This window comes from Pangasianodon hypophthalmus, chromosome 27 (genome assembly GCF_027358585.1).
Source record: "Pangasianodon hypophthalmus isolate fPanHyp1 chromosome 27, fPanHyp1.pri, whole genome shotgun sequence".
Lineage (NCBI taxonomy): Eukaryota > Metazoa > Chordata > Actinopteri > Siluriformes > Pangasiidae > Pangasianodon > Pangasianodon hypophthalmus.
Window position 1 is genome coordinate 11,950,959 of NC_069736.1, and position 15,097 is coordinate 11,966,055.

Sequence of the window (15,097 nt, forward strand, 5' to 3'; positions counted from 1 at the left end):
GATTCCTTTCGACAGTGAGACTGTGTATTTGCAAATTTTACATGGAGAAAATAATTTCTCAAAAAATCCAAATTTAGAGAGTATGTGCATATTTACATGGCAGGGGTGCTCACACTTCTATGACAAGAGATCTGCTTTTTCATATTATTATTATGGTAAGATCCACCATGGAAAATATGTATGCACACTCTAAATTTGGAGTTTGAGAAATTATTTTGAGAGATTAGTTTTTATTCAAATAATATTATGCAATCAATTTTCATTCATAAGGTTCCTGCGCTCTCACCATCGCGGCCTGGGTTCGATTCTCAGGCAGGGAACCCAAGCAGCTGCTGGGAGTGTACTCTTGGTACTGGTCCCATGCCCGGATAAAATGCGAGGGTTGCGTCAGGAAGGGCTTCCAACATAAAACCTGTGCCAAATCAAAACATGTGGACCAATGATCCATTATAGGAACCCCTAACGGGAGCAGCCGAAAGAACAACAACAACTCATTCAAAGAAATCGCAAAAGGTAATATAACTTTATATTAGGTATAAAACTTGAGGAGTCTGGGATGGACCCGGTTCTGCTGAGCTGTTTGCTATTTGAAAGTGCACTGAAAAGTGCAGACTGAATAAACCCGAGCCCGGAGCTCAGCAAAAATTCTGCCTGTATCCCGAGTCTTCCTCAACACTCTAACACACCGGGGTTCTACACTGACCTATTAAGTAGCTCGACCAGTTGTTGTCTTGCAATCGACCAGTCGATCGCGATCGATGTAATGAGCACCCCTGCTGTACAGGCTTTGTCAGCTCTTTGCAGACCATGGCTTCAGCAGTCAGATGAAACCAAGAAGATGTCAAGAAAATCCTACAGAAACAGCTGCTCTTTATTTGGGGTTAATCAGAATAATTTCATTGATGAAAGCTGTATGATAATTACTTTTGAACATGAGATGTGATTGGTTCATTCTGAACATAGCCACATCCCCAATTATAAAAGGGTGTGCACACTTATGCAGCAAGGTTATTGTAACTTTGTTCTCCTATTTTTCCCTAAAATGTTTGATTGTTTTTCACTTAAATTTTATACATTATAATTTCACATTGAGGGTGGGAAAAGTTCTGACATGATTTATATTGGTTTTTTTTTTTTTTCATCACAAAAACTTGCCATTTTAATAAGGGTGTTTAGACTTGTTATATCCACTGTAGGTGGTTTAAAAAGCAAAACAAAACCACAAGTGTTTCATGGAGTGAGTAGAGCATTACAGATTCATACTTTATACCACACTTTGTTTGCAGTAGGCCCCGAAAACCTTTTGTACAGTTAAAACGATAGAATTTACTTAAAGAAACATTTGGGTTTTTTTTTGTCTCACATTTTGATTAACCTGGATGGGGCTTAAAGGACTTGAAGTGGACAGCTGGGAGGAAATAAAACAAAACATTTTGGTGCTCCCATTAACTAGAGTGCATTCTCTCCCTCAGGTGATGAGTTGGGAAGGTCCAGAACACAGCAAACATCATATACAGAGTAAGGATATGTCACATTTAAAATGGACAGAAACAGGTTTTGTTGTCTTATTTTGTCTTATTCACGCTTAAATCAGTTTACTACAATAATGTAAGCTAATAGGGAGGGACATTAACGCCCATTTTATTGAGGTTATTTTTTGTTATTTTTACAGCATGTAATCATCTATTATGAGCATAGTTAGAGGAAGAAATTCCAGTGGTTCCAGTATTTTTAATCACCAACTTTTTCTATTTATTAGTAGACTGACCAGCAATGACCTGCTGTCTCTGGATCCATTTGGCCCCAATCTCTCTGGCTCCGCTTCCTCTGTGTCCTCCTCTGCAGGTAACACTATGCTCGTTTTCTCATAATCGTAATAATAATATTAAATTAAATATGCAAGACATTTAAAATAGGTTTACAAGGCTCTATACAGACTGAATAAAACAATAATAAAATATAAAGAGATATAATAAAAAGAAAAAATTAAGATGACAAAAGACAACAAAAAAATGGTATAGAGGTCAAGAACAGAGATGTGTTCTCACACCTCTTGTGCATCCCGTACACTAGGCTTCCCACTGTGAGCCAACCAGTGAGGTGCCCCAATTTAAATATAGTGTGTGGATGCCAAATGTTTTCCTTACGAAGGGTTCCCCACTGTGTAACAGTCAGTGAGCCTTCCTATTTAAGGTGACAATATTTTTGTTGGAAGAATAATAGTATGAGAAAAAAGAATAAAGTAATCAATGTACAAATAAAATTTTACTTAAGAATAAAAGACAATAAAATATAAAAAAATACATTTAGAATTATCAAATGCAATATTGAATAAGTGTGTCTTGAGATTCTAAGAGTGTCAGTCAATCTCTGGATTGACAGGACAAGGTTAACATGTAGGACTAAGGACCATCTCTGAAATGTCAAGTATTAGTGATGTGTAGAGGATTGTGAAGCTCTAAGGGGTTGTGCTTCTTTTAGCTTTGTACTCATGCAATAGGTTCTAGATGTAGCTTAAAGCAAGATGCAGTCAGGTGTTAACAGATGGGAGAGATAGGATATTCAAAATAATACTTGCTGGTTTTCTATTGAAATATTTGTGTTTGTACTTAAATATTGCTATAATTACAGCTATAACCTGAACCTGACTGTTACCTACAGAAAGAAATTATTTGTTTTTTCAAAGAAAAACAGAATTGCCACAGGTCCCTGCAAAGTCAGGAATATGCTGTTTTTGCCCTCACTTCAAGAGTGCACAGGCTTATAACCCTATTGCACATATGGTAACTCATTCACTCTCCTCCATCCTGCAGCCTCTAGGAAATCTGTCTTAATGCTAACCTTATGCACTATTGATACTGCGTCCATGCTGTCTTGAAAATGAAATGTCTTCCCATTCCCAGCAGTTACCTCTAGAGAATTTGCTCAGGCTACTATGGTCAAGAAAACCCACCAAGCAGCACTGCCGTTACAGCTGAATTTTGTCAAAATACTTTCACCATCTCATAGACCCTGAGTTACAGTTATCCAGTGTTCTAATTTTATTTGTCGGTATTAGTTTTTCTTCTGTTTATTTCAGATACAGTCCCTTCCAAAAGTATTGAAACAGCAAGGCCAATTCTTTTGCTATACAATGAAGACATTTGAGTTTGTCAGCTGTTATTTCCTGATTTAGTTGTTATTTACAACTAAATGTGTTAAACAACTTAGAACATGATACCACTGGTGGCAGACCACCCATTTTTTTGGTAAGCAAACATAAAGGAACAGATCTTAAAGTAAATGAAACTTAATATTTGGTTCCATATCCCTTGCTTGCAGTATCAAGCTGGCAACCCACTGACATCACTGGACTGTTCCATTCTTATTTTGTGATGTTTTTCCAGGCTTTTTTTTTGGCTTTTCCATGCCAATACTTTCAGAGGGGACTGTATATTTTGATATATATTTGGTTGCATAGAGGAAATTAATAATTCACATATAAATGGAATTTATATGTCCAGATTGAATAAAAATTAAGAGAAAAGATTGGTGATTGATGAAGCAAGAGCATGTTTTGCATGTTTATTGGCTTGTTGTATTTCTCATTGTTACAGTAGTCTCTCTGTCCATTTGTGTGTATACTCTATACGTTATTAATTGTTAAATATGTCGCTTTCAATTACCGCACATTTATTCTTGACTTGTTTTAGACAAAATAGAAGTGCTAGTTAGATTGTTAACATGACCAACATGGTTTCAGAGGGCAGTGTAAGTGAGCACACATATCTCAAGAATCATCCATCCAGGGCAATTCCTAAGCTAGAGCTGAGCAGTCTTACTATTCCAGTCTGGTTTATGGCTTGAAAACCATAATCCACAGTTAATTGCCATCTATGGTGGTTTGAGGAGCCTGTGTGACAGGCGCTGTGAATAAAAGTCCTCACCTTCCTTCCAGTCTTTACCTTCCAATATGCTTTCTCCACTGCTTGTTCCTCCCTTCTCTATAATCACAGATGAGCTTTTCATTCCCATCCCCCCATCTCCACCCAGAGCCATGAGCACTCCTCCAACCCTTCTCAAAAACCCAGGGGATGCTGCTACTCGCAATACTCCACTCAACGCTCCCAAAACCGGTATCAATCTACTTTCATCCTGGACTCAGAACCAGTTGGTGGCTTTTGTGCCTATTGATGGGCTAACCTGGGCTAACCAGGAAAGACCTCAGTCAGTGCCTATTTCCCAGTACGCCAAACACCCACCCAGCAAAACTGCAGATCCCTTTATTAGCATGGGCCAGAAGAACGAAAGCGCCCTCTCTTGGATGGCGGACCATACCATGTCACCCGCAGCTGGCCATATGCAGGATGGTAATGCTGAAGAATAATTATGCCAAGCATGCCATCATTTCAGAGCACAGAGTAATGCTTTGTTTTAATGAGTGATGCAATTAACATGGTTTCATATGACTGTATAGTTTATATCATAATGCGTTTACATAATTTTTAATGCATTAAAAATTGTTTGCATATGTTGCAATTGTTTATTATTTTATGTTCATAAGTTTTTAATCATTGGCTCTCATCAGTAATACACCCTCTTTCTGTTTTCTGTGGAGTTTGGCTATAACCCCTCAACCTGATTATTCAGGCTGTCCATAGAAAGAAAGTAGGATGAAAAGAAAGATTAACGGAATTTGCTATGAATAAATAAATAAATAAATAAGGAAATGATTTTGCAGAGATTAGCAAAAGACTTTTATTGTTGCTTCTGTTAAGATTAGGGACTGCTGCTATTGCCAGTTTTGGGTATTAACTTTAACTGGCTGATGATTTTATAGGAGCAAAAATACAGTCCTGCTAATTTGATTAATTATTTCTGTTTTTTCTTTAATCATATGTTATATTTTTCATACTATAATTGATTTTATTTCTTTTTACATTTAGTTCTGTATTATTATTTTCTCCAGTTAACTTAAACTTAACTTCAAAAAATGTTGGCTTGTAATGTTGCATGTCCTCTTTAGTCCTATTTGCCAAGTTCCTCTGGTTGGTTGTGACCAATGACTGGATATGTGTTTACTCCCAACAGTGGTTAAATCTGGACCCAAAATGTCTCTGAGGCCATCTAGTGGCTGGCTGTAGTACAGTTTTAACCCTGCCCATTCCTTACTTACTGAATGGAACATAAGGCAAAATTACATTTTTAGTTGCATCCCCACAAATTATTTTTGGGAATAGTATTCTATTATTTTTCCAAGTTCAGTTGACCTTGATATCTTCCCCAGTATTTTTCTTTATGAAAAATGCATTTTATAGGAGTTATTTGATGATAATTAAAAGGGCATGGTTAATGAGGTGATGGACAGTTTGGGACATGACAATCAAGTATCAGGAATACGCAGGCACACTTCAACATACACCTGAAGTGCTTGACAGTTCTGTAGTCAAGCCTTGTTTTGTTCTGCTATAACCTGTTCTATCAGACCCTCAGCTGGGAGTTCTTTGCAATTTTTCTGGTATGTCGCTCATTTTGAAAGACCACACTTCTCCATTCAGATAACTTATCGCCAATGTCAGCTAGCTAGCAAATAGTAGATCAGTCAGACATGACTCAAAGCCCCTAAATTTTTTCCTGACAACAGTAGAATTAATCTACATGTACAAATTACATGGGTCTGACTACAATTTAGTTTTTTTTTTTTTTAACCAATTTGAGATAGTATTTGATGCGCCATCTTCAGCTGAACTCCAGGTACTAGCTCTTAACATGTACGCTACTAGCTTCAAGCAGGGGTTATCCACGACCAATATGGGCAGGCAAGTTGCGGATGCACTGTTCCACCAACTGTATCTCCTGTGCATGCTCTGGCAATAAGGTCTCTACTGTGCTGACTCTGATTCCAATTTCTACCTACTGCACAAACTCAGTCAAAGATGGTGACTTTCAGTTCGACCGAAAAAGGCTTCAGAGCCACACAACAGCTGATTTATCAAGCTTAATACGAATGGATTTATTCATAAATCATTTGTACAAGTATTTACACAAGAAAATCCTGTAAGTTCGGAAAAACTGTTGCATCCTACTCTTATGCCTGAGTGTGTGTAAATCTGCATATGAAGACTAACTAATTTAAACATTGATAAGCTCATATAATATAATGTGAGATTTTATAATTTAAGATTTTAATTTGTGTTTCTATATGGATTACACTGTCAAGTTAAAATCGCTTATTTGTTTCAATTGCAGAAACAAATTTAATAGTTTTTTAATCCTGTTGTTTAATATTATTGGCATTAAACAAATATTAAATATAAAAAATAAATATAGCAAGCCAATCCAAATCCATTTTAAGACAAATAAGACTAGTCCTTCAATTAAGAAGAAATGCTGCCTTATAAAAGAATAGCAGGCTGGTGTGTGCATGTGGCAGTCGTAAATGGCATGGTGCAAATGGCAAGAGACTTTTTTTTTTTTTTCCTCCCCTCCCAGAGGATGAAAGCTGGCTTTTAAATCAGTTCCATTTGCCACAGCATCTTCTTTTAATGCTATGCAACACTTTAGATCCCACACTAATTCTGCTTACAAAATAATCCTGTGCCATTCCTATGCATGTCCAGTTTTTATTCATGCTTGGATTTCTTTCTACTGGCACGTTTCTAAGAAAGATAAGTGACCAGCCTGGTATGTCTCAACCTGCAATGAGCCGTATATTCCCTAGTGTGCTGCGTGCCATAATCCAGTGTGTTCCCAAATACCTCAGAGCGCATTCCTCCTATAGCATTAATCTGATACAGTGGGCATGTCAGTGCCTCACCATGCGTCTGTAAAGCAAAGGTTTCTGGCATAAACAGGAGATATTAAGCCATCCATTTAATTTATATAGCAAGCTTTATTTTCACCTTTTTGCAGTGATTGGCATATGTACTTTAAATTTGAACTCATGTCTCTTAGAATTGCTGCAATTGTCTTCCACCTCTCTGGGCATAGCATCTTGCTTTTCCAAGACAGCATCAGTGAGGACTTTTGGTTTCTCTCTATATTTTGGCGTTTTCAGGTACTGTGACTATATTCTATACTAATATTTTTTCTCTTAAATAAGAGTCGAAAGTACTTCCACATCTGTCGCTGATAAATTCTTCTTTTTCTGCAGTTTAGTAGTCATTTTGCGCTTTTGAGTTTTGTGGGCGTCACTAAATGCAATCAGCTGTGCTGTGCACATGCCCGGTACTTTACGGTTCATTGGCATTCATCAACATATGTGCGTGAATACAAAGAAAATCAGCATTTCCGAAACTTTTACACACAACTTCACTAAAATGATTGATAAATGAGGCCCATTGGGAGTAAATGGCACCATGTTGTCCATATATACAGCCATTGGTTGTGACTCAGATACTTTGCTGCATGCTTGTGTAAAGTTTTCAGATGTGTTTAGAAGTATTGCCTGTTGTCTAGCTCACTCCAACAGTGAGACTCATTGCTTATTTTTCATTATTTTTAGTTTTTTACCTCTATTGTGTCTCTTTGTTCCACACAGTTCCTCCCTCTAACAGACCCACAACCCCTCTGGGCACAGCAGCAATAGTTCCTCCTCCTCGACCCTCGTCACGGCCCAAACTGCCTGCAGGCAAACTGACCGGCATCAATGAGATTGTGAGTACTCTTCTAGTTTTATTTGATTATGTACTGTTATATTACCATCTTTAAATATCGGCTATGAAAAAAATAGCTAAACTTTAAATACACAATCTTCATCAGATATTTGAATGGTAACAGAATCATTTTACAGCCCCGTGAAAAACTCTGCATGAAGATACCCCACTGTGGTCATTACAAATAAGTTGTTAGATATTTTGGTGGATTAATGGTTCATATATGGTGTTCAGAGAACTGATCTGTTAAGTATTATATTTACTGTATATCTTTTTTAGATCATTAATTTACTTACCTATTGTTTTATTTCATATTAAAGGCACGGCCATTCAGCCCTTCTATGGCAACCAACTCTAGTCCTCTGCCTACTGCACCTCTAGCACGGGCTGAAAGCTCATCCTCTCTGAGCTCTAATGCCTCACTGAGTGCGAGTAACACACCCACCATCGGTGAGAAACCCATACCCACTCATGCTCTAGTAATATACATCTATCATAAAATCTCACTGGAGGAGAGATTCTCAGGAATACAACCTCACATATTGTTCATCATCAAATTCTTTTGCCCATTAATTTGGCTATAGATCCTTTCACTACATTCTCACTCATCTGTGGGTTTCGTCATTGCTTTTCTTTTGATTTCTGGTTTGGATTTCATCTTTTTCATTGATGCTGTAAGAGGATGATGTGTTTGTGGCGAAACTGCCCACGTTTGAGAAGAGGTGTGAAACTCCAGCAGGTAACATGCCTTATGCTGCAAACTGGAAAATTTTTTTGTTTTGTTTTGTTTTAACTTACAGACTAACTCTATCGACTCCTCATTGGTCAGGCATTAAATGTGATCTGGACTAAATTAAATGGCCATCATCTTAACTACTAAGTTCCACTTCTTTTCATTGTTTGTGCTGTGTTTAACACGTTTCTTGGGTTTGAGCATGATATTGATTGCCATACAGTGTATATGATTTTTTTCCCTGTATATGTATTTTACTATGGTTTTTCCCTGTTGTCTTTCTCTTTTTTTCATTTCTCCTCTACCTTCCTTGCTCCTAGGGACATCTCGTGGCCCCAGCCCGATCACATTAGCATCCCAGGATTCACTTCCCATAGCTGTTGCTTTCACAGAGTCAGTTAATGCCTACTTCAAAGGAGCTGATCCCAGCAAGTGAGTTCTTGTGTTTGAGATGTAATCCATACTCTCCACATAACAAAAGGCTGGTGCTGTATAAGAGCATATGTGTGACAGGGTGGCTGTGAGAGTCTGGACCCGCGGCTCAAATAATATTACATCATTCTTCTGTATTTTTTTATCAAGTCAAAAAAGTCAGACTTTATTGAATGCAGTATAGGTAATGAAAATACAGGGCATCCCAAAAGTCTCCATACATAGAGGAAATTAAGACTTTTTAGCAAAATGTAACTTTATTTACAAAACGTCCTCTACATGACTGCCATTTATTTGTAAACGCACACAGAGTCATCTCTCCCACTCATGATTAACTCATGTTAACACATCTGGTGTTATGCATCTAATTGAAGTGATCAGTGTGGGGTAAACAGTTTATTGTAGTAGAATCTATGTTTGCCAATATCAACAAAAATGACATAATGGGCATCAAGACATTTTCCCAATGTCTTGGTTACATATCTCTGAAAATACGCTTATCCCAATGCAGTGCTACTGGCATTATCAACCCAGATGTTCTTTGTCGCTGTGACATAACACTAATTTGGTCTGTCACCGCAGGTGCTGCCAAAGTGGCCTATGAAATTGTTAGTTGTATTAAGTGAATGTGACCAATTCTTTCATATTTTTGCAATGAGCAATTTTAATATGTGATGGAAAATACCATTGATGAAGGTACTGCAAAATGTATACCTTTACATGAAAGTGCAACTGTATACCTAAAAATGAGGTATACCAGTATTATACTGTACACATAGTTAAGAATCCTAACAGCCTAAATTAAAGCCTAAATGGCATTTAATACAGTTTGTCAGAACTTAATACAGGATTTAGCAGTATCCTGTTTTTTAGGTGCATAGTGAAGATCACGGGGGACATGACACTTTCCTTTCCCAGTGGCATCATTAAGATCTTCACATCCAGCCTCTCACCAGCTACACTCAGCTTCAGACTCAGAAACACTAGCAAACTGGAGCAGATACTACCAAACCAGCATCTTCTACACAGGTGCGTGTGCATGTGCTCTTGTGCTCGAGTAATGGACTCCAGAATGATTTTTTTCCCCATTTTCCCAATTTGGGTGCAAATGAGCTCACAAACATTCAAGTTTGGCTAGTGCTGCTCTGATTGACGGGAGCACAGACAATTTTGGATGGCTGTGGCATTGTCAGGATTTGAACTTGTGATGTCCTGATGATAGGCCAAACGCATTTCTTTTGCACCACTTGGGAGCCAGAATGAGTTTGAGAATGAGAATGAGAACTTTGTCATAGGCACATCCTCTTGTTTTCAAAAATGGGAATATGGCAAGCAACATTTGGAAAATACTGGGCTGTTTGTGACTAGTGCCTGTAAAAGAAAATTAATAATAATAGAATTCTTATAGGATTTTCAAAAACAATATGTGTGTGAACAGTTTTTTGGACAGCTTTTCACTTACCTACAGTCAGGTCATAAATAAGTTATGCACTGTCTGGCCAAAAAAGAGGTTACACATGCTCACTGTTTCTCTTCTTTTTTACCTCTTTTTTTTAATGAGTTCTGTATGTAGATGAGTCCAGGAATTAGGCTGGAAGTGCCTTTTTACTAGGCAAGTGCTTTGAGGAGAGTGCTTTGTTTCATGCTGAAGCAGTAACACACATCCAACAGTGAACTATTAAATTATTGAGTTTACTGTATGTGTATTTTACAAAAACTGGAACTTTTAATTAATAAATAATAAAAGAGCCAAAAGGTTTCCTTTTTGTTATCGAGGTTAGGGTTAGATTTAGGTGTAGAATAATAATTAGGTTAACGGAAGGTCCTCAAAATAATATGAAGACAAATGTGTGTTGTGTATGTGTTTCTTATAGTGACTCCTCACAGAATGACACTAACAGTAAAGATTTCTGGATGAATATGCCTGCGCTGACCGCATATCTCAGGAAGGCCTCAGAACAGAATCCAACTTCCTCTTACTACAATGTGGACATCCTCAAGTACCAGGTATGTACGGGGTCCTGTATTGTGCATTAGATCAAAAATGTGTCTGTCTGCTCATGCATCCTTCCATCCATCCATCTATCCATCTTCTGGTCAAAAGGTTAATAAATTAGACACTGTTGTCCATTCTGAAATGATGAAGCCTACACAGTGCACTTTGAAGCAGTACCACCCACGGCAGCCAACTGCCCGATCGTTCCTAACGGAAGTGAAATGAAAAGCATTTACTTCATACCGCTATTCAAAGCAGTTTCCAAAACTTTGTTTCCAAGATTCTCTGAAATGTATTGTAACTTGAAAGGTATCCAACCATTATCACTTGTGAAAATCTGTTGGTCATTTATCTCCCTTAGGTGTGTTCTAATGGGATTCAGTCAACGCCGCTAAACCTGGCAGTGTACTGGAAGTGTGCACAGAGCACTACAGACCTGCGGGTGGATTACCACTACAACCCTGAGGCCATGCAACCGCCCGGACCACTCTGTAGCGTGCAGGTCCTTGTACCTGTCAGCGGTGGTGTCACCAACATGCATTCACTCCCCAGTGCCATCTGGTGAGCCACAGGAATACACCAAATCTCACAAATCTTACATCTCAATTAATAATATCATCTTTCTCATCTTTCATTTTTTCTATTAATCACTCACTGCCTAATATTGAGTGGGATTATAGAAGAAAAACAAAATATATATGAAGATGTTTAGTCTGGGTCATTGATATGTCTAGTAGTACCAAGTCAAAGTGACTGGTCATGTGTTATAATTTCTTCACCTCCCATCTGAGGCGTTTCATTTCCATTCTGACAGATAAAGGCCTTTATGTGAGTAAGGAAACACCTTTGAGATTATATAAATCTAGCCAAATTGATTTCCAACTAAAAATTAAATTTTTTGGTAACAGGAATCCAGACCAAAATAAGTCATTATGGAAGCTGAATGACATCTCTGAGAAGTCTGAAAATGAAGGTATGAACATAGGCATTGAAGTAAAATCAGCAATACCTATTCTATTTGAAAGACAATTTTTAAAGTGCTTATATAGCTTAGAAATCTTGTGCTTACTTTATACATGCACCATAAAATTAAGTAATAAAATTACTGTTTAAAATGGTTATAATATAAACCCTAACATTAATTAAAACAATTCTGGGGTCACCTCTTAATGTATTAGTTAATAATTTGTTTGGTGCGTGTGTGTGTGTCAGGTTCTGGCTCTCTGAGGGCAAAGTTTGAGCTCTCAGATGGCCCCTCAATCCCAGCCACTCTGGCCGTTCAGTTCTTTAACGAGGGCAGTACTCTCTCTGGAGTAGAAATGGAACTGGTCGGATCTGGATATCGACTCTCCCTCAGTAAGAAGAGATTAGTCTCTGGTAAGGCTATACGTTTTTAAGACCAAATCTTCATTTAAAATGGTTTAAGGCAGTTTTAGTTATTGCTCTGCCACTCCCTTAACCCTCCACAGTGGCATGCTATGTGAACACATTAACTGTATTAGAAGCTGTGTGTATTATGTGTGTAGTATTAGTAAAAATATAATTTTCTGCTTTAGTTTTTCTGTGTATAAACTGTTTAAGTTTTAGCAAGTTAATAAATGACAAGATTTTTTTGTGTGTGGGTATGTTACAGGGCGATATATGGCAGACTGCTGAGATGTCAAACCAGAGGCACATTCTATCAAACTATTGAAAAATTAAAGGATTACTTTTCATTATCATTTTATTGCATCTTCTCTCATCACGGCAGAGGTTATTGGAAGGTGAAACAAAAGGGCTGTCACCCCGATGGCTCCTCTTATGCCTTTAAATATTCTTATCATTTTGAACTATCCTTCCATCCAACCAAGTGTATCTTTTTGGGAATGAAAGAACTTTTTACTACACTTTTTAGTCATGTAGCACTGAGAATCAAACACTGTCTAAAAAAACTAATAAAGAAAACCAATAAGGAATGTCAGAATACTGAAGAATGAGAAAATGAAAAGTAATAACCTGATATTTTTGATTAATTTTTGATTTTTATATAGTGTTTGTTTTCATGATAAATTTTAATATGATATGACATACAGAAAATATGCAGTGTAAAACAAAAGGAAAAAGAAAAAATATCTGCACTAACAATCTTCCAGGCCATTTGGATAGACATTAACCTCTTATTTGTATATTCATCTTTAAGTCCTGATCATAAATAAACAAACAAAAAAATTTTTTTTTTAAATAATAATAATAAATTAATTAATTAATAAACCAACAAAATTGTCAGTGAGGGGGAAAAAAAGCCTCAGGCAATCTGAACGTAACGTTTTATCCATAAAGCTACACCTCCAGGACAGGCCTGAGTTCTTACTTGTAAAATCATTGTAGCATTATTAATTGTTCTCTGGATTCTGCCTAATCTAGACTTCACAACTATTGGTGTACTTTTGACAAACTAGCCCTTAGGTATAATCCATACAGTGGCTAAAATTTCATATATCTCTCAATTGTTACTATTTCTCACAGTACAAGTGCAATGAAGGTATAAGCTATTAAATGAATCATTATGTGACTTCTGTTTAGGTTTTAATTTTAGTGTAAAGAATTCTGGTCAGTTTTTTGATAATTTTCAACAAAAAGAAGAAAACCAAAAACTTGGAAAACTGACCTTAGTGCCTATTTTCTAATCAAACTTGTTGATTTCTTTCTCTACAAGCTTATCTTTGTTGCTCTAAGTGCCAGTTCTATTTTATACTTTTTTTGTACTGGGATGCTGAAGGGAAAATACTCATAAATGACAACTGTAAATGAATGCCTTTCTAAAAAAATTATTGGTTATATATATATATATATATATATATATATATATATATATATATATATATATATATATATATATAAACATAATCAAAGTAATATGGTGTGGTGTGTTCTGAATATTTATTACAGAACTGATGATCTGATGCCCTTTAACCAGCTGAACATGTTCTTGCTGATCTTTATCTTTGGATATTCCCTGTAGTTGGGTAATCCTACTTGCAATGAATTACTAAATGACTCGGACCTAGATGACCCAAATATGACCTATGGCCCAATACACACAAAGGCACTGAGAAATTATAGTGGAAATGAGAATGGATTCCCCTATTCCAAATTTTTGATATTAATTTATTATTTTTTAATATTACAGTAATATTCTACTGTAACATTAAATTATATATTAATATAGTACCAAAATTTCAGCAATTTCATTATTTTCTACCAAAACTTAGCAATTTAAGATTGCTTCAGACTTGGACTACCTACTTGTTTCCTATAGACACAGGGCATGCCTGTTGCATGTCTAAGTAACTAACCATTCAGAACTTCTAAACAGATCCAAAGTGCTTTAATGGGCTAAACACAGGGTTTGTTTTGTTTTTCTTTTTTTTTTTTTTTCTTTTTTTTAAATAATGGCTCTGTGCCTTATATCCTTCTCTTAAGGGTCAATTGTCTTAAGGGCTACTTTAACCAGTGGGAAGATGGAGATAGATATACCCTAAATAATACAAAGGAATGTTTGATATGTACTAAAAAAATTAAATGTGTAAATGTGTAATGTGTAAAGGTGTAACATTCTAGGAAAGTTTTAGGTTTTTTAACGACAGTATCTTTTTCCACAGGATCATTTTTATGACGTAACTAGGCAGAGTTTTTAAATTCCTAATCTTTACTGTTTTATTGGAAATGTTTAAGATGTATGTAACTGTATTAAAAAAATAATAAAATGGCATTGGGCGTTTAGTGTGGAGGCAGATATTAACCAGTGGACATTAGGGTCAAAACTGAACTGTGTGACACTTTTTCTGTCCAGTATAACTAAATGTCTGATTGTGTATTTTAGCAAGCTGGTTCTTGCTGCCTCTACAACCATCAGATAAATGTGTGAAGGCATTTTGGAGCTTCTCAAATATTGTCTCTTGCTCCTTTTGGTCTCATGTTCATGGATGTGTTAAATGATCTGTGAAAATGATTTTTTTCAATTTTTACAAATTTACCACTTTGTTTTCTCATGATTTCAATGTCTGTAATAAATGTGTAATATATAAATCTATACAAATATAAGAACTATTACATAACTCTGTATGTAGTCATTTGTTGGATTTATTTTCTACTTTTTATAAATATTTAAAATTAGAATTAGAACAGGATTATTATAATTGATTTTAAATATAAGTTGCTTTATACTTTCTTGGTGATACACAAAGCAAAGCAAATTTAGCAAAAACAATTTACTTATGCAAGCTAATTTATAAGCAGAAAACTGTTTGAGTTTAAAATTTG

At 36.2% G+C, this 15,097-nt stretch overlaps 1 protein-coding gene across 6 annotated transcripts in view; it reads left to right on the plus strand.

Moving 5' to 3' along the window:
- Positions 1–14,897, plus strand: part of fcho2 (FCH and mu domain containing endocytic adaptor 2) — a 116,771-nt gene extending 101,874 nt beyond the window's left edge. For 2 of the 6 annotated variants that reach the window (XM_053230511.1, XM_053230512.1), the window contains exons 17-29: positions 1,473–1,518; positions 1,760–1,845; positions 3,996–4,349; positions 7,520–7,635; positions 7,955–8,084; positions 8,314–8,373; positions 8,688–8,799; positions 9,673–9,828; positions 10,674–10,806; positions 11,157–11,356; positions 11,704–11,768; positions 12,008–12,172; positions 12,429–14,897. In XM_053230511.1, the coding sequence (XP_053086486.1) occupies positions 1,473–1,518; positions 1,760–1,845; positions 3,996–4,349; positions 7,520–7,635; positions 7,955–8,084; positions 8,314–8,373; positions 8,688–8,799; positions 9,673–9,828; positions 10,674–10,806; positions 11,157–11,356; positions 11,704–11,768; positions 12,008–12,172; positions 12,429–12,451 (1,646 nt within the window). In that variant the 3' untranslated portion in view covers positions 12,452–14,897. The remainder of the gene's footprint in view (positions 1–1,472; positions 1,519–1,759; positions 1,846–3,995; positions 4,350–7,519; positions 7,636–7,954; positions 8,085–8,313; positions 8,374–8,687; positions 8,800–9,672; positions 9,829–10,673; positions 10,807–11,156; positions 11,357–11,703; positions 11,769–12,007; positions 12,173–12,428) is intronic. The other 4 variants (XM_053230513.1, XM_026921978.3, XM_053230514.1 and 1 more) reach the window with 2 other exon arrangements.
- Positions 14,898–15,097: the final 200 nt, after the last annotated feature.